Source organism: Xenopus tropicalis, chromosome 5 (assembly GCF_000004195.4).
Source record: "Xenopus tropicalis strain Nigerian chromosome 5, UCB_Xtro_10.0, whole genome shotgun sequence".
Taxonomy (NCBI): Eukaryota; Metazoa; Chordata; class Amphibia; order Anura; family Pipidae; genus Xenopus; species Xenopus tropicalis.
This window is the reverse complement of record NC_030681.2, coordinates 159,875,193-159,902,381: the sequence shown is the minus strand read 5'-3', so window position 1 is coordinate 159,902,381 and position 27,189 is coordinate 159,875,193. Positions and strand designations below refer to the sequence as shown.

Here is a 27,189-nt window from a genome sequence, read left to right as displayed (position 1 = left end):
GGCAGACTGGCGGGGCAAATACCTGCAATATCCACTATGAACAATGATATTCTTTGGTCCCTACATCTATTCTTTATAAAAGTGCAGCAAGTTCCCATAGAATATCTATAGCAATTAGATATCCTCTAGGAGTCAGTTATCCACTTAGGGGTACCTAGTGAGGGGGGCTGTACCTAGTGAGGGGGGCTGTACCTACTGAGGGGGGCCGTACCTACTGAGGGGGGCCGTACCTACCATCCCCATGGATGGTTGGTTGAGGAAGTATAGACCATGGTACCTACTGAGGGGGGCTGTACCTACTGAGAGGGGCCATACCTACTGAGGGGGGCTGTACCCACTGAGGGGGGCTGTACCTACTGAGGGGGGCTGTACCTACTGAGAGGCGCTGTACCTACTGAGGGGGGCTGTACCTACCATCCCCATGGATGGTTGGTTGAGGAAGTATAGACCATGGTTGGTTGGTTGAGGAAGTATAGACCATGGTTGGTTGGTTGGTTGAGGAAGTATAGGCCATGGTTGGTTGGTTGAGGAAGTATAGACCATGATTGGGTAGTTGAGGAAGTATAGACCATGGTTGGTTGGTTGAGGAAGTATAGGACATGTTTGGGAAGTTGAGGAAATATAGGCCATGGTTGGTTGGTTGAGGAAGTATAGACCATGATTGGGTAGTTGAGGAAGTATAGGCCATGGTTGGTTGGCTAAGGAAGTATAAACCATGATTGGGTAGTTGAGGAAGTATAGGCCATAGTTGGTTGGCTAAGGAAGTATAGGCCATGTTTGATTGGCTAAGGAAGTATAGGCCATGGTTGGTTGGCTAAGAAAGTATAGGCCATGATTGGGTAGTTGAGGAAGTATAGGCCATAGTTGGTTGGTTGAGGAAGTATAGACAATGTTTGGGTAGTTGAGGAAGTATAGGCCATGGTTGGTTGAGGAAGTATAGACCATGATTGGGTAGTTGAGGAAGTATAGGCCATGGTTGGTTGGCTGAGGAAGTATAGGCCATGATTGGGTAGTTGAGGAAGTATAGGCCATGGTTGGTTGGCTAAGGAAGTATAGACCATGATTGGGTAGTTGAGGAAGTATAGGCCATGGTTGGTTGGTTGAGGAAGGATAGGTCATGGTTGGTTGGTTGAGGAAGTATAGTCCATGGTTGGTTGGTTGAGGAAGTATAGGCCATGGTTGGTTGAGGAAGTATAGGCCATGGTTAGTTGAGGAAGTATAGGCCATGGTTGGTTGAGGAGGTATAGGCCATGGTTGGTTGGCTGAGGAAGTATAGGCCATGTTTGGGTAGTTGAGGAAATATAGGCCATGGTCGGTTGGTTGAGGAAGTATAGGTCATGGTTGGTTGGTTGAGGAAGTATAGGCCATGGTTGGTTGATTGAGGAAGTATAGGCCATGGTTGGGTATTTGAGGAAGTATAGGCCATGGTTGGTTGGTTGAGGAAGTATAGTCCATGGTTGGTTGGTTGAGGAAGTATAGGCCATGGTTAGTTGAGGAAGTATAGGCCATGGTTGGTTGAGGAGGTATAGGCCATGGTTGGTTTGCTGAGGAAGTATAGGCCATGTTTGGGTAGTTGAGGAAATATAGGCCATGGTCGGTTGGTTGAGGAAGTATAGGTCATGGTTGGTTGGTTGAGGAAGTATAGGCCATGGTTGGTTGGTTGAGGAAGTATAGGCCATGGTTGGGTATTTGAGGAAGTATAGGCCATGGTTGGGTAGTTGAGTGAATATGGCCATGGATGGTTGGTTAGGGGAATTGGCCATGGTTGGTGTGGACACATGGAGGATGGCCAGATTCCATCATTGGTTCATAGGCTTCTTGCAATAGCTGCAGTAGCTGAATGATATAGGGTATCAGGGCAAGATGGAGACAGTAGGACAAGATGGAGACAGTAGGGCAAGATGGAGACAGTAGGGCAAGATGGAGACAGTAGGACAAGATGGAGACAGTAGGACAAGATGGGGACAGTAGGGCAAGATGGGGACAGTAGGACAAGATGGAGACAGTACGGACAAGATGGAGACAGTAGGGCAAGATGGGGACAGTAGGACAAGATGGAGACAGTAGGGACAAGATGGGGACAGTAGGACAAGATGGGGACAGTAGGACAAGATGGAGACAGTAGGGCAAGATGGGGCCAGTAGGACAAGATGGAGACAGTAGGGACAAGATGGGGACAGTAGGGCAAGATGGGGACAGTAGGACAAGATGGAGACAGTAGGGCAAGATGGGGACAGTAGGACAAGATGGAGACAGTAGGGACAAGATGGGGACAGTAGGACAAGATGGAGACAGTAGGACAAGATGGGGACAGTAGGACAAGATGGAGACAGTAGGACAAGATGGGGACAGTAGGGCAAGATGGAGACAGTAGGGCAAGATGGGGGCAGTAGGACAAGATGGAGGCAGTAGGACAAGATGGGGACAGTAGGGCAAGATGGGGACAGTAGGGCAAGATGGAGACAGTAGGGCAAGATGGGGGCAGTAGGGCAAGATGGGGGCAGTAGGGCAAGATGGAGGCAGTAGGGCAAGATGGAGACAGTAGGGCAAGATGGAGACAGTAGGGCAAGATAGAGACAGTAGGACAAGATGGAGACAGTAGGACAAGATGGAGACAGTAGGACAAGATGGAGACAGTAGGACAAGATGGAGACAGTAGGACAAGATGGAGACAGTAGGGCAAGATGGAGACAATAGGGCAAGATAGAGACAGTAGGACAAGATGGAGACAATAGGGCAAGATGGAGACAGTAGGACAAGATGGAGGCAGTAGGGCAAGATGGGGGCAGTAGGGCAAGATGGGGGCAGTAGGGCAAGATGGAGACAGTAGGGCAAGATGGAGACAGTAGGGCAAGATGGAGACAGTAGGGCAAGATGGGGGCAGTAGGGCAAGATGGGGACAGTAGGGCAAGATGGAGACAGTAGGGCAAGATGGGGGCAGTAGGGCAAGATGGGGGCAGTAGGGCAAGATGGAGACAGTAGGGCAAGATGGGGGCAGTAGGGCAAGATGGGGGCAGTAGGGCAAGATGGGGGCAGTAGGGCAAGATGGGGGCAGTACAAGATAGTAGCCTGTCTGTGAAGTATTTATTGGTTCCCTCATTGTGTTTCTCATTCGTTGTCGCTTCGTTTCAAACCCTGAAGTAGAAAATGTAAATGTCAGATTAGGTGCAAATATAGTTTGTTTATACACGTGGCAGGGCCAATCTTTGGAAGGGGCAGATGATTGGGAGTAATTGCTGGATATTTTCATTGTGTACCTTGGAGGATGCTGGGAAATGTAGTTCAGCAATAACTATTATCCCCCAATTACCCCTTTACTCTAAATTCAGCCCTGAGTATCAGGGAGGGGGGCCCCGAGCGCTGTTATTTAAGGGAATTAGAGGTGGAATTATTTACTTTGCCTTTACGTGAATCGGATAAGTATAGAATAATTAGTAGCTGCTGAGTGCGGCCAATCGTAGGGGGGCACAAAGCATTGAACTCTGGGGAAACAAGCCAAACAGTGGCATTATGGGAAAGGAACCATACTGACCCCAATGTTCATTTCAACTGCTCCATAAACATCTATTGGTTCTGTAGGAATCTGGCAGAGCACTGGCGCCCCCTGGTGTCATTCTGTGGCACAGCCCCCCTCCCCCGGGGAATGTTCTACATTTGGACCTAAAGATCCATATAACATATAATATATAGGCACAGACCCCTCAGTGACTGCTAATATCCTTATCATTTACAGTAGGGGGTACATTATCCCTTATAATACATGAGTGATACTCAGAGTTCCCTGTATAACTCAGCCTGCAGCCTTGTGCCTTTATATGGGGGGCACAGAACCCCTCAGTGACTGCTAATATCCTTATCATTTACAGTAGGGGGTACATTATCCCTTATAATACATGAGTTATACTCAGAGTTCCCTGTATAACTCAGCCTGCAGCCTTGTGCCTTTATATGGGGGGCACAGAACCCCTCAGTGACTGCTAATATCCTTATCATTTACAGTAGGGGGTACATTATCCCTTATAATACATGAGTGATACTCAGAGTTCCCTGTATAACTCAGCCTGCAGCCTTGTGCCTTTATATGGGGGGCACAGAACCCCTCAGTGACTGCTAATATCCTTATCATTTACAGTAGGGGGTACATTATCCCTTATAATACATGAGTTATACTCAGAGTTCCCTGTATAACTCAGCCTGCAGCCTTGTGCCTTTATATGGGGGGCACAGAACCCCTCAGTGACTGCTAATATCCTTATCATTTACAGTAGGGGGTACATTATCCCTTATAATACATGAGTGATACTCAGAGTTCCCTGTATAACTCAGCCTGCAGCCTTGTGCCTTTATATGGGGGGCACAGAGCCCCTCAGTGACTGCTAATATCCTTATCATTTACAGTAGGGGGTACATTATCCCTTATAATACATGAGTGATACTCAGAGTTCCCTGTATAACTCAGCCTGCAGCCTTGTGCCTTTATATGGGGGGCACAGAACCCCTCAGTGACTGCTAATATCCTTATCATTTAGAGTAGGGGGTACATTATCCCTTATAATACATGAGTGATACTCAGAGTTCCCTGTATAACTCAGCCTGCAGCCTTGTGCCTTTATATGGGCACAGAACCCCTCAGTGACTGCTAATATCCTTATCATTTACAGTAGGGGGTACATTATCCCTTATAATACATGAGTGATACTCAGAGTTCCCTGTATAACTCAGCCTGCAGCCTTGTGCCTTTATATGGGCACAGAACCCCTCAGTGACTGCTAATATCCTTATCATTTACAGTAGGGGGTACATTACCCCTTATAATACATGAGTGATACTCAGATTCCTGTAAGGGGAGGCCTTGGGTGATTGGGCAGAGAATGTGGAGTTTCCCGGATCCTGTTGTTGTTATTATGGGATGTCACAAGACTCAGCCCAGAGGGAGGCAGATGTTCTGACCCCCCCGCGGGTGGGAAACATGTTATTGGGCAATTCCTTCTGCTTGTGCTGCTCGGGGCCCAGGTGTCCGTGTCCTTCTGGTCCCTAATGTGATACTGACCCGGGTCCGACCGACACTCAGACACCCCCAGTCATTATATGGGGGGGGGGAGTATATTATCATAATAAAAGCATCTGCTTCTGACCCTGCCATGAAAGTAGCTATATTTACCCTTTAAAATGTCAGCTCTTGGTTAGTGTCGGGCACAGGGGGGTAACTACAGAGGGGGCAGAACCTGGGGGCCCAGTAACCCCTAGTTACACCGGGGGCACAGTACCAGCAGGCTGACAGGGCAGTACCAGGGCCCAGTAACCCCTAGTTACCCCGGGGGCACAGTACCAGCAGGCTGACAGGGCAGTTCCAGGGCCCAGTAACCCCTAGTTACACTGGGGGCACAGTACCAGCAGGCTGACAGGGCAGTTCCAGGGCCCAGTAACCCCTAGTTACACTGGGGGCACAGTACCAGCAGGCTGACAGGGCAGTTCCAGGGCCCAGTAACCCCTAGTTACACCGGGGGCACAGTACCAGCAGGCTGACAGGGCAGTTCCAGGGCCCAGTAACCCCTAGTTACCCCGGGGGCACAGTACCAGCAGGCTGACAGGGCAGTGCCAGGGCCCAGTAACCTCTAGTTACCCCGGGGGCACAGTACCAGCAGGCTGACAGGGCAGTTCCAGGGCCCATTAACCCCTAGTTACACCGGGGGCACAGTACCAGCAGGCTGACAGGGCAGTTCCAGGGCCCAGTAACCCCTAGTTACACCGGGGGCACAGTACCAGCAGGCTGACAGGGCAGTTCCAGGGCCCAGTAACCCCTAGTTACCCCGGGGGCACAGTACCAGCAGGCTGACAGGGCAGTTCCAGGGCCCAGTAACCCCTAGTTACCCCGGGGGCACAGTACCAGCAGGCTGACGGGGCAGTTCCAGGGCCCAGTAACCCCTAGTTACCCCGGGGGCACAGTACCAGCAGGCTGACGGGGCAGTTCCAGGGCCCAGTAACCCCTAGTTACCCCGGGGGCACAGTACCAGCAGGCTGACGGGGCAGTTCCAGGGCCCAGTAACCCCTAGTTACCCCGGGGGCACAGTACCAGCAGGTTGACAGGGCAGTTCCAGGGCCCAGTAACCCCTAGTTACCCCGGGGGCACAGTACCAGCAGGCTGACAGGGCAGTGCCAGGGCCCAGTAACCTCTAGTTACACCGGGGGCACAGTACCAGCAGGCTGACGGGGCAGTACCAGGGCCCAGTAACCTCTAGTTACCCCGGGGGCACAGTACCAGCAGGCTGACAGGGCAGTACTAGGGCCCAGTAACCTCTAGTTACCCCGGGGGCACAGTACCAGCAGGCTGACAGGGCAGTTCCAGGGCCCAGTAACCCCTAGTTACACCGGGGGCACAGTACCAGCAGGCTGACAGGGCAGTTCCAGGGCAGAGACAGTGCCAGGACGCCCCCTGCTGGCAAACCCGGGGCGCTGCTGCCCAAGGAGACAATTCCAGAAGTCTCTGCCAGCGGATTCCGAGCTGCTGAGTCACTGGGGGGGGGGGGGGGGGGGGGGCCTCTCTATATAAATCCCGGGAGCATCTCTGTCTCATCAGTGCTGGTGTCTGGGTGTCTCGCAGCTCTCTCTCCCAGGTAAGGGCCGCACTCACTATTAGCATCTATATATATATATACACAGCACCCACATATACTGCAGCGCTGTACATCAGGCATTCGCATTGCATAGGGATATAGATGCCCCATAGAGCTTACACTCTAATATGTGAGATACAATGTTACCTGCAATAGGCAGACGAGGTTCCTAAGCCCATAGCATATTATATAGTCATTGGCTTATTCTGTGCCTATAACAGAACAGAACCAGCACCCCGGGTACCATTTGGGCTGCACCCACCAATGCTAATGGAATCTTCCATTAACCCCTTGTGCCCAATTTAGTCTCATACCCCCAGTGTACACCTCCCAGCACCCCCAGCACAAATATAATAGGGCAAATGCATGCTGGGAGTTGTAGTCCAGTGATATTTGGGGGCCACAGTTTAATTTCAGCCACAGCTTCTTCTTAGGGCAAAGGGAAAGGGCCGGGGCCCCGGCTGCACAGTGACCTCTTGGGCACAATATGCCCTTGGTCCCCGCGTAATATTATTACATTGTGTTGCCCTTGGGAAGTTGTATCAGGAGTCAGAACCAGCAGTGCAGGGAAGGGAAAGGGACAGACACAGTGACAGTTACACATAACTATAAACCCAGTGAGAATGAGGAATGAATGGGTATTGGGGAGTTGTATCAGGAGTCAGAACCAGCAGTGCAGGGAAGGGAAAGGGACAGACACAGTGACAGTTACACATAACTATAAACCCAGTGAGAATGAGGAATGAATGGATATTGGGGAGTTGTATCAGGAGTCAGAACCAGCAGTGCAGGGAAGGGAAAGGGACAGACACAGTGACAGTTACACATAACTATAAACCCAGTGAGAATGAGGGATGAATGGATATTGGGGAGTTGTATCAGGAGTCAGAACCAGCAGTGCAGGGAAGGGAAAGGGACAGACACAGTGACAGTTACACATAACTATAAACCCAGTGAGAATGAGGAATGAATGGATATTGGGGAGTTGTATCAGGAGTCAGAACCAGCAGTGCAGGGAAGGGAAAGGGACAGTGACAGTTACACATAACTATAAACCCAGTGAGAATGAGGGATGAATGGATATTGGGGAGTTGTATCAGGAGTCAGAACCAGCAGTGCAGGGAAGGGAAAGGGACAGACACAGTGACAGTTACACATAACTATAAACCCAGTGAGAATGAGGGATGAATGGGTATTGGGGAGTTGTATCAGGAGTCAGAACCAGCAGTGCAGGGAAGGGAAAGGGACAGACACAGTGACAGTTACACATAACTATAAACCCAATGGGAATGAGGGATGAATGGGTATTGGGGAGTTGTATCAGGAGTCAGAACCAGCAGTGCAGGGAAGGGAAAGGGACAGACACAGTGACAGTTACACATAACTATAAACCCAGTGAGAATGAGGAATGAATGGATATTGGGGAGTTGTATCAGGAGTCAGAACCAGCAGTGCAGGGAAGGGAAAGGGACAGACACAGTGACAGTTACACATAACTATAAACCCAGTGAGAATGAGGAATGAATGGATATTGGGGAGTTGTATCAAGAGTCAGAACCAGCAGTGCAGGGAAGGGAAAGGGACAGACACAGTGACAGTTACACATAACTATAAACCCAATGGGAATGAGGAATGAATGGATATTGGGGAGTTGTATCAGGAGTCAGAACCAGCAGTGCAGGGAAGGGAAAGGGACAGACACAGTGACAGTTACACATAACTATAAACCCATTGGGAATGAGGGATGAATGGGTATTGGGGAGTTGTATCAGGAGTCAGAACCAGCAGTGCAGGGAAGGGAAAGGGACAGACACAGTGACAGTTACACATAACTATAAACCCAGTGAGAATGAGGGATGAATGGGTATTGGGGAGTTGTATCAGGAGTCAGAACCAGCAGTGCAGGGAAGGGAAAGGGACAGACACAGTGACAGTTACACATAACTATAAACCCAGTGAGAATGAGGAATGAATGGATATTGGGGAGTTGTATCAGGAGTCAGAACCAGCAGTGCAGGGAAGGGAAAGGGACAGACACAGTGACAGTTACACATAACTATAAACCCAGTGAGAATGAGGAATGAATGGATATTGGGGAGTTGTATCAGGAGTCAGAACCAGCAGTGCAGGGAAGGGAAAGGGACAGACACAGTGACAGTTACACATAACTATAAACCCAGTGAGAATGAGGAATGAATGGATATTGGGGAGTTGTATCAGGAGTCAGAACCAGCAGTGCAGGGAAGGGAAAGGGACAGACACAGTGACAGTTACACATAACTATAAACCCAGTGAGAATGAGGGATGAATGGATATTGGGGAGTTGTATCAGGAGTCAGAACCAGCAGTGCAGGGAAGGGAAAGGGACAGACACAGTGACAGTTACACATAACTATAAACCCAGTGAGAATGAGGGATGAATGGGTATTGGGGAGTTGTATCAGGAGTCAGAACCAGCAGTGCAGGGAAGGGAAAGGGACAGACACAGTGACAGTTACACATAACTATAAACCCAATGGGAATGAGGGATGAATGGGTATTGGGGAGTTGTATCAGGAGTCAGAACCAGCAGTGCAGGGAAGGGAAAGGGACAGACACAGTGACAGTTACACATAACTATAAACCCAATGGGAATGAGGGATGAATGGATATTGGGGAGTTGTATCAGGAGTCAGAACCAGCAGTGCAGGGAAGGGAAAGGGACAGACACAGTGACAGTTACACATAACTATAAACCCAATGGGAATGAGGGATGAATGGGTATTTTGAAGATTTTTTTTAACTTATGTTAAGTTCCCCTTTAATTTATAATGCTATGTGGGTGGGGCAGTCCCTATTTACATGTAAATGAAGCTGATTGGCTTGGGGGGGGGGGCACAGATCAGTAACTGCCCACCGGCAGTGATACATTTGCTCCCTATTACCCCCCCCCCCCGGGGCAGGACACGGGGCACCTCCCAGTTATTTACCCATTATCTGCCAAGTGACTACAACCAATATGTGTCCGGCCCATTCTTGGCCAATAGAGACTCAGGATAAACAAGGGGGTCACATGGTCCCTCAGGCCGCCAGCTGGAGCTGACCAGTGAGGGGAGCAGAGAGGATTCTGGGAGAGGGAATACAAAGGGGCTGTTATCCCCCCTGCTGGAATAATAACTGGAATGTTCCGACTCCGCAGGTTTCCACATTAATATTAGGAACAGCCGGATGTTTTCCCTGTGCCGGGCAGTGACCCGTGGCCATAAAGCGGGGGGGGGGGGTTATGTAACTGCCCCTGGGAAACACTGTGTCTCTGCCAATTATGTACCCACTGCTGCCTGGCACTGAGAGGGTGGCGCTGGGCACATCATAATAATAATAAACAGATTTACAGCCTTGGTGTCCTTCCTTACTTAGGGGGCTGTTCCTGCTGAATTGTGCTTAGTACAGGGGAATCCCTATGTGCCATAGTTTTATGGTATCTCTCTGTACAGGCTATGGGCAAACTTAGGGGGCTGTTCCTGCTGAATTGTGCTTAGTACAGGGAATCCCTATGTGCCATAGTTTTATGGTATATCTCTGTACAGGCTATGAGCAAACTTAGGGGGCTGTTCCTGCTGAATTGTGCTTAGTACAGGGGAATCCCTATGTGCCATAGTTTTATGGTATCTCTCTGTACAGGCTATGAGCAAACTTAGGGGGCTGTTTCTGCTGAATTGTGCTTAGTACAGGGGAATCCCTATGTGCCATAGTTTTATGGTATCTCTCTGTACAGGCTATGGGCAAACTTAGGGGGCTGTTCCTGCTGAATTGTGCTTAGTACAGGGGAATCCCTATGTGCCATAGTTTTATGGTATCTCTCTGTACAGGCTATGGGCAAACTTAGGGGGCTGTTCCTGCTGAATTGTGCTTAGTACAGGGGAATCCCTATGTGCCATAGTTTTATGGTATCTCTCTGTACAGGCTATGAGCAAACTTAGGGGGCTGTTCCTGCTGAATTGTGCTTAGTACAGGGGAATCCCTATGTGCCATAGTTTTATGGTATCTCTCTGTACAGGCTATGAGCAAACTTAGGGGGCTGTTCCTGCTGAATTGTGCTTAGTACAGGGGAATCCCTATGTGCCATAGTTTTATGGTATCTCTCTATACAGGCTATGGGCAAACTTAGGGGGCTGTTCCTGCTGAATTGTGCTTAGTACAGGGGAATCCCTATGTGCCATAGTTTTATGGTATCTCTCTGTACAGGCTATGAGCAAACTTAGGTGGCTGTTCCTGCTGAATTGTGCTTAGTACAGGGGAATCCCTATGTGCCATAGTTTTATGGTATCTCTCTGTACAGGCTATGGGCAAACTTAGGGGGCTGTTCCTGCTGAATTGTGCTTAGTACAGGGGAATCCACAGGTGGGCTTGGGCCCCTATTACAGGAGTATGAGGGTCTCTCTGATTATATTTCAGTACAAAGCACCAAACTGCGCTGAACGCGATGGACACGTTTCCATTCCTGCTCGTGGGGCTCCTTGTTGGTGTCGGCGCGGCGAATCCTCCACCCCAAAACCTGAACCGTAAGTGCAAGTGATTCATATTTATAAACACTGGGCAGTAACCCATGGCAACCAATAAAATTGTTGCATTTATTGTAATAAAAAGCAAATTACCGATTGGTTGCTATGGGTTACTGCCGGGGCAAATTTTCCCAGTGTTGATAAATGAGCCCCATTGTGTTTATAGGGGTGGAACATGGGTGCAGTATGGCAGCTCCAACCCGACTCAGTAGCTTTTTGTAGCTGTACAGTCAGTTCTGACTCCCAACAGGGCTCGTTGTGAGTCAATAGATGTCAGATTCTGCCCACCAATCAATGATCTATATTTGGGGTGGGCGTGTTTGCTGTTACCCAATACGCCGAGCGCCGGGGCATGAAGGTCACCTCTCTGCCTTTATCCAGAAATATCCATCGAGGGGAGTCGCTACATCACGGAACAGGTGGAAAATGCGGTAAAGGGAGTGAAAAAGATGAAATCGATCATGGACCGAACCGGGACGGAACATCAGGAGATTGTGCGGAACCTGGAGGAGACCAAAAAGAACAAAGAGGTGATGTCCATCCCTAGAAAGATCCCTAAAATCATTCATAGAATTATCCAAACCCTAGAGGCATCCAACACCCATCCAGTAGCCATTCCATAGAAATATCCATTCCAGAGAATTATCTGATACCTAGAATCATCCAGACCGTAGAATTATCCAGTCTCTTAAATTTTGAGGTCCATGGAATTATCCAATGCCTAGAATCAATAAAACTAGCCCTTACCTAGAATTATCTAACCAATAGAATCATCCAATCCGTAGAATCATTCAGTAAATAGGATTATCCAACCCCTAAAATTATCTAGTCCATGGAATGATCCAATCCATAGAATTATCTAACCCCTAGATCATCCATTCCATAGAATTATCAGTCTATATCTATCTATCTATCTATCTATCATCTATCTATCTATCTATCTATCTTTTATCTATCTATCTATTATCTATCTATCATCTATCTATCTATCTATCTATCTATCTATCTATTATCTATCTATCTATCTATTATCTATCTATCTATCTATCATCTATCTATCTATCTATCTATCATCTATCTCTATCTATCTATCTATCTATCATCTATCTATCTATCTATCTATCATCTATCTATCTATCTATCTATTATCTAACTATCATCTATCTATCTATCTATCTATCTATCTATCTATCATATATCTCTATCTATCTATCTATCTATCTATCTATCTATCTATCTATCTATCTATCATCTATCTATCTATCTATCTATCATCTATCTATCTATCTATCTATCTATCTATCTATTATCTAACTATCATCTATCTATCTATCTATCTATCTATCTATCTATCTATCATATATCTCTATCTATCTATCTATCTATCTATCATCTATCTATCTATCTATCTATCTATCTATCTATCTATCATCTATCTATCTATCTATCTATCATCTATCTATCTATCTATCTATCTATCTATCTATCTATCTATCTATCTATCTATCATTTATCTCTATCTATCTATCTATCTATCTATCTATCTATCTATCTATCTATCTATCCATCCAATCCCTAGAATAAGCAAGAGACAAAGAGAACATGTATCAACCCCACAAAACCCCTTGCTACATACAGAGGAACATAGTTCCACTACTCCAATGCTTTTATCTTTGTGGACCTTTCAGACACATCTGACACATCTTAAAACGATCCATTATATCTACCAGTAGAAGCACCTTCAGAAGATAGTCTCACAATGATGTAGTTCTACAATAGTTCTAGAATGTACAGTTTCTGGGCAGTTTCTGACTGAAACCCATTTGATCCCGTTGGTTCCGGCAGGAAGCCCTAAAGAGAGCCCTAGACACGGAGCAGCAGCTTGCGGAGAAGAAGGAGGTGTGTAACGAGACCATGTTGGCCCTCTGGGAGGAGTGCAAGCCCTGCCTGAAACAGACCTGTGTGAGGTTCTACTCCAAAACCTGCCGGAGCGGCTCTGGCCTGGTGGGGCGCCAGGTAAGTCTGACACCTGTCTGTAGTCTGTCCGAATGCGTTGCTATTGGGTGGTACCACCAGGGAACCTTCAACTCACTGTTCTTTCCTGGTCCACCATAAGGGGGTCTATCTTCTCTCCTGGTCCACCATAAGGGGGCCTGTCTTCTCTCCTGCTCCACCATGAGGGAGTCTGTCTTCTCTCCTGGTCCACCATAAGGTGGGCCTGTCTTCTCTCCTGGTCCACCATAAGGTGGGCCTGTCTTCTCTCCTGGTCCACCATAAGGTGGGCCTGTCTTCTTTCCTGATCCATCATAAGTGGTCTTTAGGGTCCTTAGAAGTAAGATGCCCTAATGTTCAGCATGTAGGAAGGCCATAAGACAATAAATGGAGCCCACAGCTCTATTATTGGACAGGAGGACACCCCCCTGTGATTGGGAATAATACCTAGCTAAGAACTTCTTGTAGTGGCCCTCAGGAAGACAAGAAAGCCATGGTGGAGGCAGATAAGTGAGGCCAGCTGGTTGGGTGGAGTAGAGAGCTCACTGGACCACCAGGTATCTCCTGGTAAGGTAAGGAGACCAGAGCCTTGGATGCAAGGGTGCTGCTAGAGGTTGTGTTGTACCATCAGCTGGGGGACCACCCAGGCCTATAACTCGCTCATTCCACATTTCTCTTTCCTGTTGCAGTTTGAGGAATTCCTGAACCAATCTTCTCCATTCTCCATTTTAATCAATGGACAGCAGATCAACTCGCTGACCCAGGAGGGAGAGCAGCAGTCTATGACCCTGGATGACCTTGAGGGGGGCTACAGTCTGGTGGAGGACAGTGTCGATGAGCTCTTCAGGGAAAGCATCAAAGCCTTTGGGCAAATGAAGCCGTTCTTCAGTAATTCCTTCCATAGTGACTTCTTTGGGTCTCAGTGGAACCCATTTCCCTTCCAGCGAGTCGGGTTCCCATTTGCTGAGTCTCGGCGGGCAAGGTCTCCCTCGTTCCACCCCTATTTCTCTGGGGACTTCGAGTCCCTCTTAGAGGCTGCACAGAAAATGATGGAAAGAAGTCACCACTTTGCCCCAAGGCTGGAAGGACTGGGCTCCATAAGGGGTAAGTATTATACTGTGTGCCATCTCCCAGGGTTCCCCAATGTATCACTCATTCCCCCTCTCTGGGTAGGGAACCCCATAACCTGACTGCCCTTACAGTAAGGAACCCCTTCCTATGCTGATAGTGAGATCCCCTTTCCTCCCCACCCCCAATGTATCACTCATTCCCCCTCTCTGGGTAGGGAACCCCATAACCTGACTGCCCTTACAGTAAGGAACCCCTTCCTATGCTGCTGGTGACATCCCCTTTCCTCCCCCCCCCCCAATGTATCACTCATTCCCCCTCTCTTGGTAGGGAACCCCATAACCTGACTGCCCTTACAGTAAGGAACCCCTTCCTATGCTGATGGTGAGATCTCCTTTCCTCCCCACCCCCAATGAATGTTGTTTCCTATGTAGGAAATGGCGATGAATCCGATGACAAACTGGTCTGTAAGGAGTTGCGTCGCAATTCAGCCGGCTGTTTAAAGATGCAGGAAAAGTGTGAGAAATGCAAGGAGATTTTAGCATTAGGTAAGTAGGTTACATTGTAGATAAGTACTGACAAGTACATTCATGAATGCTCTTATTTGTGGAAATGCATTGAGCCCCAGAAATAGATGAACGGACCTGCTGCAATACCGCATTCTGCCAGCAGATGGCCAAGGCCAAGGCATTTATTTTTTGCCAGTGTTGCCCACTATTTCCCTTATAGTATAATTGTAATAATGATGTCATGTGTAGCAGCCTGATGATGTCATGGGCATGGCGGGGGGTCCATACACATCTCTGGGGGCCACACCGGGGCCTTGAGACACTCATTCAAAAACATGTTTCTTAATTTAATGAAATCTATGAAGTTTTTTACTTTCCGTTTGATCACATGGGGCTCATTATCTGGATGTTAGATTGTTCCGGGAAGGATCCGGTGCAGGAGCAGCTGCAGGAGGTGTTTCAGGACTCCCTGCGCCTCGCCGAGAGGTTCACCAGGGAGTACGACGACCTCTTGGAACAGTTCCGGGAGAAGATGCTCAACACCACCGGTATCTTGGAGCAGCTGAACAAGCAGTTTGGGTGGCTTTCCAAATTCACCAACATGACCCAGGGCAGAAAGAATGGGATCTTCCAAGTTTCCACTGTAAGTGGTGCATTGTGTTATTCCTCCAATGGCCGGGGTGTGGTGGCTTCCTGGTACCAAGGACCTTCTGGGCACCTTGGCAAGTTCAACAGAGACATTTTGAATGTGGCTAAAGGTTCTCTCTCAGGGCCACAAAGCCAGAGGTCCTAGAGTTACTTGGGATTTGAGCCCTACTTCCTGTATATCAGGTAACTGTAATGGACCCAATGGGCTCACTGGGCAGAACCATTTTCCTAAATCAAGTGCATCACCACTGAGCAGTTGTGGGCCCAAACTGAGCAATGTTCATTTAATGCCCTGATCTTAATACGTGTAGAAAGTCCCACCATGAGCATTAGGTTGGTGGCTTGATGCCCCTTTGGAGACCTTCAGAAAGCCAACACTGTGTCCCGTCTCTTGCCTTCTGCCCCTTTCCACTCATTCCTTACTTCTCTGTGTTCATTAGATCTATTCCAAGGAAGGGGAGTCTCCTTCCGATACCAAAGTGACCATCAACGTCTTTGACTCTGACCCAAACTGAGCAATGTTCATTTAATGCCCTGATCTTAATACGTGTAGAAAGTCCCACCATGAGCATTAGGTTAAGGGCTTGATGCCCCTTCGGAGACCTTCTACACTATGGCCCGTCTCTTGCCTTCTGCCCCTTTCCACTCATTCCTTACGTCTCTATGTTCATTAGATCTATTCCAAGGAAGGAGAGTCTCCTTCCGACACCAAAGTGACCGTCAACGTCTTCGACTCCGACCCAATAACCTTCGCTTTGCCCGGATACATCTCCATGGATGACCCGAAGTTTGGGGAACTGGTGGCCGAGGAAGCGCTTAAGAGGTTTAAAGCGGAAGCTGTGTAAGTCTTGGCCGATACTTACCTGTAAGCCTGACATGGCAGTGGGCGGCAGTTAGAGGGGCTATTATATCTCAAGGGAAAGTTAAGCAGTAAGGGTCATTGGCCATTGATGAATACTAGCACAGCCAGCCATGTTTTCCATCAGGAAACCAATCAGGGCAGGCAGTTTGCATCCTGGTGGAAATTAAGATGAGAGTAAGTGGGGGTCTCCCATGGGCACCTATACAGTACAGACCTACAGTACATTGTTTGGGGGGTATAGTTTGCCTTTAAATGCTATTAGCAAAGGTTCTCTCACCCATAAACACTACCTGAACCTTGCACTGAGTGCCACCCAGTTAACCTGTTGATGTTAACCTGGTGGTCCTGTTACTCATACCCTACCTGTACATGGAAACTTATTGCCCCCCCGTTACTCTTTGCAGTGAGGCTGCCTGACCCGACACCGGTGGGATTTGCTTCGGCCCCATCGGCGGCTTCTTCCTGCCACTTCCGTAGAACAGGTCCGCGACCCCTATGGCAACGCCCCCGAGCAATAGGCAAAGCGTATTGATACCTCCGCTACCTCCTGACGCCAGAGCCCGATACTCTTCATACTGTTCCGTTACTACTGTTACTGCCACATGCTGCTTTTTTTATTATTTTTGTAGGATTCCGACAAATAAATGGCCTGTAATATTGTGTATGGAGAGGCGGGGCCTTTGCTGTGGTCACAGTTCCTGTGGGGAAAGGTTCCTGGATAAAGGATGTATGGAGAGCCATGAGGGACACATCCATATTCCCCCTCTTGATTGGCCTCCGGGCAAGTCACTGGCATCTCCTACACCCATAGGGACACCCAACCCATTCAACTCCATAACTTATTTCCAATTGGTGCATTCTGTTCAACCCTCCAGTGTTCATGATTTGAAGAGTTAACCAATGATCTGATGTTCTCTAGCTTGTAGGAATATCATTGGCCAATGTGGAGGCACCAGGGTCTGGCAAGTTTAGTTGAACCTCTGGGCTCAGGGAAGAGTTGAGGGGTCATTGTCGTACATGTGCGGCTATGGTTTCCCTACATGGTTCCTTGTTTGGTCAGTCCAACGTTGGGCAGGGCTATATCTGATTGGGTGATACCACAATAGGCACTTTGCTCATCATCTCTGCTACACTTGGGTATTATCTAGAACAGGGATCCCCAATGTTTCTTACTTGTGAGCCACAGTCAAATGTAAAAAGACTTGGGGAGCAACACAAGCACCATAAAAGTTCATGGAGGAGCCAAATAAGGGCTGTGATTGGCTATTAGGGGCCTCTATGCACCCTATCAGCTTACAGGGGGCTTTATTTGGTAGGAAATCTTGTTTTTATTCAACCAAAACTTGCCCCCAAGTCAGGAATTCAAAAATAACTCCCTGGTTTGGGGGCACTGAGAGCAACACCCAAGGGGTTGGGGAGCGACATCCAAGAGGTTGGGGAGCGACGTCCAAGGGGTTGGGGAGCGACGTCCAAGGGGTTGGGGAGCGACGTCCAAGGGGTTGGGGAGCGACGTCCAAGGGGTTGGGGAGCGACGTCCAAGGGGTTGGGGAGCGACGTCCAAGGGGTTGGGGAGCGACGTCCAAGAGGTTGGGGAGCGACGTCCAAGAGGTTGGGGAGCGACGTCCAAGGGGTTGGGGAGCGACGTCCAAGAGGTTGGGGAGCGACGTCCAAGGGGTTGGGGAGCGACGTCCAAGGGGTTGGGGAGCGACGTCCAAGGGGTTGGGGAGCGACGTCCAAGGGGTTGGGGAGTGACGTCCAAGGGGTTGGGGAGCGACATGTTGCCCCCGAGCCACTGGTTGGGGATCACTGATCTAGAGTATAAAGGGACAATTGGTTCACAGCCAACCTTGCCACACAAAGCAAACAATAGCCCATCAAGCAACCAATCAGGTTGGGCCCTTTGGGTGAGAAATGGAGGACCCTACGCAATGAAGAAAGGCTGAGACCGCTGGCTCCTGGGGAGGAATAGACAGACGATACCCGTTGGCACCACGGGCGAGACAGACACAAACGCGTTGGGCTCTCAGTAACAAAGGGAAGGAGTAGAGTTTCCCTTTAGACAAGAGAGACACTGAATATGCAATTTGGCCTTTAGTCCTGAGAAAGGGCAAGTGGGACTCGGCCGTATCGCGTTTCCGCGGCTCAGCCAAGTCAGTGCCGGGCAGAGAAACCCAAAACCGTGTTTTTATTGGTCTTTTTCACGTGGCACCAAGGGACACAAGAGGCGCTGAAATGTGAGCGAGAGTGAAGGTCCGGAGAGGGGGGATGGGGAGGGTTGTTTGGGGCTGCACTAATGGAGAAGAAAGAGCGATTTAACGACAAACTAATTAATATTTCAGAATACGGTGAGTCCCAGACCAGACCCAGTACTTTTCCGAGCCCTCTGCTCCTCCCATTACTGATTTACTCCATGGACCCAGGAGTGAGAGGCCTCATCTTCCTCAGGGCCAAGAAGCCTACAGTAGGTTAGCTTCCCCTTTAAACTTTGCAGCAGAGCTTCATCACGTGGGGTTTTTACTTGTTTTACTAAAGACCCATGGACAAGAGCCATCAGTGGGTGCCTTTAGCCACATTGCACTTCTACAGACGGGTGCTCAGTCCCACGTGGGTCTCCATATTGGTTCTCTCATACGGAGACAGCGAGAGACTGTTCCCTACTTCTCCGTCCTGATTGGACCTTTCTGGGGATCCTGACCCCAAGCCCATACAACCGCAGCAAGGGGTCCTATTGTCACACTCTTTATATTAAACAGACACTGCCCAAAACCAAGAAAGCCCATTGGCCCATGCAGCCAATTCACAGAATAGCCCTAAGGCACCAGTACCAATGGGGGCAATAACATGCTAACAACCGTCCCTTCATTGGTCAGTTCGAGCGTTTGTACTTCAAGGCATATACATAACATCACCCATAGAAACCAATCAGCAATTAGAATTTAATGGTCACCTAAAGCAAAAGCAAAGATCTGATTGGTTGCGATGTTGGCTTACACACTATAATAAATATGCCCCTTAGTCTCCAACTGCCCATAAGAAAGGTGGGAGAATAATAAAGATAGGAGTGGGGGCTGGGGGGGTACATGTTGGGAGTGGGGGCTGGGGGGTACATTTTGGGATGGGGGGTTGGGGAGGTACATGTTGGAAGGGGGGTGGGGGTGTACATGTTGGGAGGGGGGCTGGGGGGTACATGTTGGGAGGGGGGTGGGGGGGTACATGTTGGGAGGTGGGGCTGGGGGGTACATGTTGGGGAGGGGGGGTGGGGGTGTACATGTTGGGAGTGGGGGTGGGGGGGTACATGTTGGAGGGGGGTGGGGGTATATGTTGGGAGGGGGGGCTGGGGGGTACATGTTGGGAGGGGGGGTGGGGGGTGTACATGTTGGGAGGGGGGGGGGGGGTACATGTTGGGAGGGGGGCTGGGGGGGGATACATGTTGGGAGGGGGGGCTGGGGGGGTACATGTTGGGAGGGGGTGGGGGTGTACATGTTGGGAGGGGGGGTGGGGGGTATATGTTGGGAGGGGGGCTGGGGAGTACATGTTGGGGGGGGGCTGGCCATTGCTAGTTACGCCTCTGCCTACATGGGCGATTCTGCCCCTTGTAGAATGGGGCCCAGTTTTGACACTGCTTATCCAAATAGAATACGCCTGACTATGGCCAATCCCTGTTATAGCCAAACAAGCCCACAAGTAGCCCACAGCCAACTCATCCATCCAAGAGCCCCTGTGCCTGTTGGGGTCTGTGAATCAGTTCCATCAGTTCCCCGCTGCAATGGGGCCCCCTTACTGGACTCCCACCTTTCCACTGTGCCGGCAGGAGGGCCCCCTACAGAGTTTAATTGTGGTCTTATCCATTTGCTCTAAGTGTAGGGGGGGTCCCTTCCGATGAGACTGTACCAATCCTGCTGTAGGGGGGGCTCACCCTCTGACAGTTGGAAACAGTTTCCCGCAGTAAATCAGGTGAGAAACAAAGGATTTGAGTCCATTTTGGGCCCTAGAACTAAACTGGGGTTTTAGCATTTAATATTTAGGACTGGGGGACACACACGGAACCCAACTTGGGCCCCATAGCATATAACATAAAATATATTTAGTTGGTTCACTATCTTTCTATTCCAGTCTCTCACTCCCACTGCCAGGTTGCTAGGGTAAACTGGACCCTAGTAACTGAATAGGTGCAGGAATTTAACAGTGAACTTTCCCTTTAATCTTTGCTCCATACTAGTTACCCTTTACTTACATGGAGGTTCTGCCCCGGGGCAGGTAGGTTTGCCTATGGCCAGTGCTGGGATGATCAGAGCGGTGTAACTTGATTCCATCCCATAAACACCCTGGGCCGTTGCTATAGCGACAGGCTGCTGTTTGCCTTTGTGCTCCAGTCCCTTTCACTTGTTAATCAGTGTGTCCTGGGCCGTTGCCTGGGCTCTGCCCCTAAACACACGGGCTATCATGGGCAGTAACTGTCAGCTCTTCGACCCATTCTGCCCTCCCATTGCTGCCCATGAGATGGAAAGATGATTGACAGTTACCGGGGAGACTGACAAACAGGAATTCGCTCAGGAACAAGGTAAATGATTGAAGGGGCAGTTCACCTTTATATTCATTTTAGTATGTTATAGAATGGCCTATTCCTAGCAACTTTGCAATTGGTCTTCATTTTTATTTGTTATAGTTTTTGAATTATTTCCCTTCTTCTGCCTCTTTGCAGCTTTCAAATGGGGGTCACTGACCCCGGCAGCCAAACCCTATTGCTCTGTGAGGCTCCAGTTTTATTGTTATTGTTACTTTTTATTCCTTATCTTTCTATCCAGCCCCTCCCCTATTCATATACCAACCTCTCATTCAAACCACTCCCTGGTTGCTAAGGTAATTTGACCCCTAGCAACAGGATAACTGACCCCGGCAGCCAAACCCTATTGCTCTGTGAGGCTCCAGTTTTATTGTTATTGTTACTTTTTATTCCTTATCTTTCTATTCAGCCCCTCCCCTATTCATATTTCCATCTCTCGTTAAAAACATTGCCTGGTTGCTAGGGTAAATAAGACCCTAGCAACCAGATAGCTGCTGAAATACCCAATGGAGAGCTGCTGAACAAAAAGCTAAATAACTGAAAAAATGAAGACCAATCGCAAATTGTCTCAGAATATCAATGTCTGCAGCATATTAAACGTTAATTTAAAGTTCAACTACCCCTTTAATGTCCCAGTGAGACAGATACCCAGCAATGCCCAGGGGAATGCCAGGTTGTTGGGGCATCACATTATTACTGGGGTATTGTTTGCCCTTTACTGGGGGTGGGAGTTGCCCTGGGGGAGCGGTCAGGGTATTTAACTCACACACAGGGGGCGCCAGAGCTGTTTGACTTTCCATAAAGGAAACATAAAGATTCAGAATGTGAAAGTGGGGAAAGAACTGATTGGTCCGTCTGGTGTAGGGGGTTGTGCAGCAGCCAATAGAGCCAAAGCGCTACATATCTCTCGGCAGCTCGGGATTGGCCCAGCATGTCCCGCCGGCGCCTGGAGGAGGCCATTCTGAGGTCCAAGGAGTTGGGGAGCTGCGGGGAGAGCCTGGATGGGGGGTCGGAGGAAGAATCAGCAGGAACCTACTCAGATCTGTTTGTGAGACACCACGTCCCTCTGGCCAAGGATTCCCACGGGATTTACAGCCTGCGCTTCTGCCCCAACGGGAAACTACTGGCCGCGGGGTTTGGAAATGGAGCCATTCAGGTAATTAGGGGCCCAGAGGCCTAACTCATGAGCAGTTTCACTATAAATATTGGGTCCATGTCTGCAGATCTAACATTAATATTCTGTGGGGCCCAGTAACATCATTGCCCCCCACTGGCACCCCCAGTACCCAGATAGTTAGTGGGCTGCCCCCATTACCAGGTATGATGGCAGGTATGGGTCATTAAGACATGATGGAGACAGTAGGGCAAGATGGAGACAGTAGGACAAGATGGAGACAGTAGGGCAAGATGGAGACAGTAGGGCAAGATGGAGACAGTAGGGCAAGATGGGGACAGTAGGGCAAGATGGGGACAGTAGGGCAAGATGGAGACAGTAGGGCAAGATGGGGACAGTAGGGCAAGATGGAGACAGTAGGGCAAGATAGAGACAGTAGGACAAGATGGAGACAGTAGGGCAAGATGGGGACAGTAGGGCAAGATGGAGTCAGTAGGGCAAGATGGAGACAGTAGGGCAAGATGGAGACAGTAGGGCAAGATGGAGACAGTAGGGCAAGATAGAGACAGTAGGACAAGATGGAGACAGTAGGACAAGATAGAGACAGTAGGACAAGATGGAGACAGTAGGGCAAGATAGAGACAGTAGGACAAGATGGAGACAGTAGGACAAGATAGAGACTTGGCACCACTGTTGCACTAATAAGACACACCAGACAATAGATATAAATGTGCCGCTCGTGTGTTTCAGACAGTAAATGTGGGAGGCGGTGGCGCTGACGTGACGCTCTATTCCGGGCACCGCACTCGGCAGGCAGTCACAGCGCTCAGTTACCATCCCGGGAGCCAGAACCTGCTGGTAGCGGCCGGGGCCGATGGGATCATTTCCGTGTACGATATCCAGTCCCAACTGAACGTCTTCTCACTGACAGGTACAGTAAGCGGCAATTTTATTCACCAAGGGGAAGGGAGGGGTCTGTATGTACAGTGTGTGTATATAGTGGCACCTATGTACCCAGCGCTGTACAGCAGAACCACGGAGTGAGGGGCAGAGGGATGGAGGGGAGGTTATGGGAGGCCATGATAAGGGGAGGGGCCTGTACTCTCTTGGATGAGAGGGGGAGGGGTCAGCCAGGAACGTATGGAGACACAGGAGAAGAGATGGAGTGAGGGGCAGGGGGATGGAGAGGAGGTTATGGGAGGCCTATATGATAAGGGGAGGGGCCTGTACTCTCTTCAAAGACAGGGGGAGGAGTTTGGCAGCAGTATTTAATACAGACTGTAGGGGGGAGATGGCAGTTAGTGAGGCCGGTTAGTAGCAGGTTACAGTAGTCTAGCTGGGATGGAGTGAGAGCATGAATGAGAGGCTACTGTAGCTGTTACAGGGGAAAGAAAGGGACGTATTTTGGGGATATTGTTAAGGAAAAGGACAGGTTTAGGTGGGAAGAACCTTATATTTGTGTAGAACCAAGGAGATGGCGCCTGTAGCTGCGCCATAGAGCCGGGCACCGTGCCCCCCAGCGGCACTGATACGGGATCTTCCCATTCACAGAGCAGGGAAATGAGATCAACGCACTGGATTTCTCACTGGATGGGAGTGTCTTTGGCACCGCCGGGAGGGACAGGAACATCCGCTTGTACGATAGCCACACCCACCAGGTACCCGCCCCTTATTAGATTCCCTCCTTCCTGCTGGGCACATGGGGGTTATATTCCCTCCTTCCTGCCAGGCACATGGGGGTTATATTCCCTCCTTCCTGCCGGGCACATGGGGGTTATATTCCCTCCTTCCTGCCAGGCACATGGGGGTTATATTCCCTCCTTCCTGCCGGGCACATGGGGGTTATATTCCCTCCTTCCTGCCGGGCACATGGGGGTTATATTCCCTCCTTCCTGCCAGGCACATGGGGGTTATATTCCCTCCTTCCTGCCGGGCACATGGGGGTTATATTCCCTCCTTCCTGCTGGGCACATGGGGGTTATATTCCCTCCTTCCTGCCAGGCACATGGGGGTTATATTCCCTCCTTCCTGCCGGGCACATGGGGGTTATATTCCCTCCTTCCTGCCAGGCACATGGGGGTTATATTCCCTCCTTCCTGCTGTGCACATGGGGGTTATATTCCCTCCTTCCTGCCAGGCACATGGGGGTTATATTCCCTCCTTCCTGCCAGGCACATGGGGGTTATATTCCCTCCTTCCTGCCAGGCACATGGGGGTTATATTCCCTCCTTACTGCTGGGCACATGGGGGTAAGAATCCCAATGTGACGGTCGGGTCTCGCTGGCAGATTTTGCAGACAGTGGAAGCTCCGGACTCCCTGAATGATGACGACGTTTCGCTCACCAGCGGCCACACTCGCCGGATCTTTGCTCTACGGTTCCACCCTGAGGAACATCATGTGTTTGTGACAGGCGGGTGGGACAATTCTGTAAAGGTGGGTACCTGCTATGTAACTGGGCACAGGGGGGTACCCGCTATGTAACTGGGCACAGGGGGTACTCGCTATGTAACTGGGCACAGGGGGTACTCGCTATGTAACTGGGCACAGGGGGTACTCGCTATGTAACTGGGCACAGGGGGTACTCGCTATGTAACTGGGCACGGGGGGTACTCGCTATGTAACTGGGCACAGGGGGTACTCGCTATGTAACTGGGCACGGGGGGTACTCGCTATGTAACTGGGCACAGGGGGGTACTCGCTATGTAACAGGGCACAGGGGGTACTCGCTATGTAACTGGGCACGGGGTACTCGCTATGTAACTGGGCACAGGGGGTACTCGCTATGTAACTGGGCACAGGGGGTACTCGCTATGTAACTGGGCACGGGGTACTCGCTATGTAACTGGGCACGGGGGGTACTCGCTATGTAACTGGGAACGGGGGGTACTCGCTATGTAACTGGGCACAGGGGGTACTCGCTGTGTAACTGGGCACAGGGGGTACTCGCTATGTAACTGGGCACAGGGGGTACTCGCTATGTAACTGGGCACAGGGGGTACTCGCTATGTAACTGGGCACAGGGGGTACTCGCTGTGTAACTGGGCACAGGGGGTACTCGCTGTGTAACTGGGCACGGGGGGTACTCGCTATGTAACTGGGAACGGGGGGTACTCGCTATGTAACTGGGCACAGGGGGTACTCGCTGTGTAACTGGGCACAGGGGGTACTCGCTATGTAACTGGGCACAGGGGGTACTCGCTATGTAACTGGGCACAGGTGGTACTCGCTATGTAACTGGGCACAGGGGGTACTCGCTGTGTAACTGGGCACAGGGGGGTACTCGCTATGTAACTGGGCACGGGGGTACTCGCTATGTAACTGGGCACGGGGGTACTCGCTATGTAACTGGGCACAGGTGGTACTCGCTATGTAACTGGGCACAGGGGGTACTCGCTGTGTAACTGGGCACAGGGGGGTACTCGCTATGTAACTGGGCACGGGGGGTACTCGCTATGTAACTGGGCACGGGGGTACTCGCTGTGTAACTGGGCACAGGGGGTTCTCGCTATGTAACTGGGCACAGGGGGTACTCGCTATGTAACTGGGCACAGGGGGGTACTCGCTATGTAACTGGGCACAGGGGGTACTCGCTATGTAACTGGGCACAGGGGGGTACTCGCTATGTGACTGGGCACGGGGGGTACTCGCTATGTAACTGGGCACAGGGGGGTACTCGCTATGTAACTGGGCACAGGGGGGTACTCGCTATGTAACTGGGCACAGGGGGGTTTCTGAGCTCCCAGTTACTGAGATGATTGGTCGGACCAGATGGACCACAATGGCTAGGTGCTGGCCATGCTGTGAGCTCCCCTAGTGGCTTCTTCAAGCACTGCACTCTCTTTGGAATCAGTGTCTGGGGATGGACTGTAGTAGTCACATTGGGCCACACCGAGCCACATTGGGCCACACCAGGTCACAATGCAGAGAAACACTAATGATATATAATATTAAATCTGCATTCTCTAATTAAGGTCTGGGACAAACGCATAACGAAGGAAGCCCGGAGTGTTATACATGGCCCTCATATCTGTGGCCCCGGAATCGACATCAAGGTGAGTATTGCAAATGTGAGGTATAAAGGCCGGACTCATATTTGCCTCTGGCAGCCAGCGGGAACTGTAGTTCAACAACATCTGCAGAGCTAGAATTTTTATTATTTTGATCAGAGTTTTCTTCCCTTTTAACCATAAAGGCTCAGTCTCTGTTCCTTGCAAGCTGCAGATCACTATTTCACCACTAGGTGTCACTGTTCACAGGGGAAAAAAAGCATGTTTGCTGGTTAAAGGGAAAGTTTGTGTATGAGCTGGGGTTGCTGGGAGTTGTAGTGCAATAATAGCAGTAGGGCTACATGACGCCGGCCCTGGGACAGAGTAAAGGCTCACGGTTTCTGTTGCCAGGGGGACATGGTAGTGACGGGCTCTTGGGTGGCACGGAATGCGTTGCAGCTGTGGGACCTCCGTTCCTCTGGGCTCCTGCAAGACGTCCCATTCCCGGCCTCCAGTCTCCAGGGGGAGTTCCTCTATGCGGCCAGGTTTGCCAGCGACACCATAGTGTTGGCCGGGGGCAGCGGGACCTCCAGCGCTTGTGCCATCAACTTCAGGACCAAGGAGGTGAGTCGCCATTTTGTTTCCCAGTATAAGGACTGGTGAGTCTATTGGTGGTGGTTGCCATGGACGATGCCCATCTAACCAGCTGCCCCATAATCCTTTGTTTCATGCCCCAGGTACTCGGGGAGGTGTGCCTGCCCAATAAAGCGGTGCATACGGTGGACGTGTCCCCTGGGGGCCACACCGCGGCGGTGGCCGGAGCCGGAGGGAATCTGCACGTCGCTGAGTTCTGTTAATATTCTCCGATTTACCCCAAAACCTGCCCCGGAGGCTTCGGGTTCTGCCTCCAAAAGGAACTAAAACTTTGTTTCATTAATTAAATTCTGATAATAAATGTCTGTCAAATTCTTCATTTCCCAGGGTGCCACAGCCATGTGACCTGTGCTCTGATAAACTTCAGTCTCACTTTACTGCTGCGCTGCAAGTTGGAGTGATATCCCCCCCCCCTCACCCCCAGCAGCCGATCAGCAGAACAATGGGAAGGGAGCAAGATAGCAGCTCCCAGTAGGTATCAGAATAGCACTCAATAGTAAGAAATCCAAGTCCGGCTTGGGACTCCTCCAGTTACATGGGGGTAGGAGAAACAATAGGTTAGCTGAAGGCAGTTCTAATGTGTAGCGCTGGCTGAAAGCTCAGACTCGGTCACACTTTACTGCTGCGCTGCAAGTT

General features: G+C 50.1%; 2 protein-coding genes across 4 annotated transcripts; both read left to right on the top strand.

Annotated features, from left to right (window-relative positions):
• Positions 1 to 6,543: 6,543 nt before the first annotated feature.
• Positions 6,544 to 16,896, top strand: clu (clusterin). 2 transcript variants are annotated; one of them, NM_001004936.1, is given in 9 exon segments: positions 6,591 to 6,614; positions 11,049 to 11,155; positions 11,537 to 11,685; positions 13,001 to 13,171; positions 13,837 to 14,251; positions 14,650 to 14,763; positions 15,138 to 15,367; positions 16,047 to 16,213; positions 16,639 to 16,896. In NM_001004936.1, coding segments are annotated over 8 exon segments (1,338 nt in total). In that variant the 5' UTR covers positions 6,591 to 6,614; positions 11,049 to 11,076; the 3' UTR covers positions 16,652 to 16,896.
• A 2,919-nt stretch (positions 16,897 to 19,815) lies between these two features.
• Positions 19,816 to 26,854, top strand: LOC116410806 (GATOR complex protein WDR24-like). Of its 2 annotated transcripts, none has more exons than XM_031901889.1 (8): positions 19,816 to 20,795; positions 21,663 to 21,954; positions 22,663 to 22,843; positions 23,464 to 23,570; positions 24,200 to 24,346; positions 25,885 to 25,965; positions 26,311 to 26,523; positions 26,637 to 26,854. In XM_031901889.1, exons 2-8 carry the CDS (start codon positions 21,730 to 21,732, stop codon positions 26,754 to 26,756), a joined length of 1,074 nt encoding a protein of 357 aa, XP_031757749.1. In that variant the 5' UTR covers positions 19,816 to 20,795; positions 21,663 to 21,729; the 3' UTR covers positions 26,757 to 26,854. The 2 variants fall into 2 exon arrangements, with proteins under 2 accessions (XP_031757749.1, XP_031757748.1); XM_031901888.1 differs by having other exon boundaries at positions 19,817 to 20,795; positions 21,713 to 21,954.
• The last annotated feature ends 335 nt before the right edge of the window (positions 26,855 to 27,189 follow it).

What these genes read in the sequence shown, in the direction of transcription:
- clu (XM_031901650.1), top strand. Translation starts at nt 11,077, where the DNA reads ATGGACACGTTTCCATTCCTGCTCGTGGGGCTCCTTGTTGGTGTCGGC. An exon ending in CTGGCCTGGTGGGGCGCCAG is followed by an intron (nt 13,172 to 13,836) that starts GTAAGTCTGACA and finishes TTCCTGTTGCAG; the next exon opens with TTTGAGGAATTCCTGAACCA. An exon ending in AGGACTGGGCTCCATAAGGG is followed by an intron (nt 14,252 to 14,649) that starts GTAAGTATTATA and finishes TTTCCTATGTAG; the next exon opens with GAAATGGCGATGAATCCGAT.
- LOC116410806 (XM_031901889.1), top strand. Translation starts at nt 21,730, where the DNA reads ATGTCCCGCCGGCGCCTGGAGGAGGCCATTCTGAGGTCCAAGGAGTTG. An exon ending in GAACGTCTTCTCACTGACAG is followed by an intron (nt 22,844 to 23,463) that starts GTACAGTAAGCG and finishes TCCCATTCACAG; the next exon opens with AGCAGGGAAATGAGATCAAC. An exon ending in GGTGGGACAATTCTGTAAAG is followed by an intron (nt 24,347 to 25,884) that starts GTGGGTACCTGC and finishes TCTCTAATTAAG; the next exon opens with GTCTGGGACAAACGCATAAC.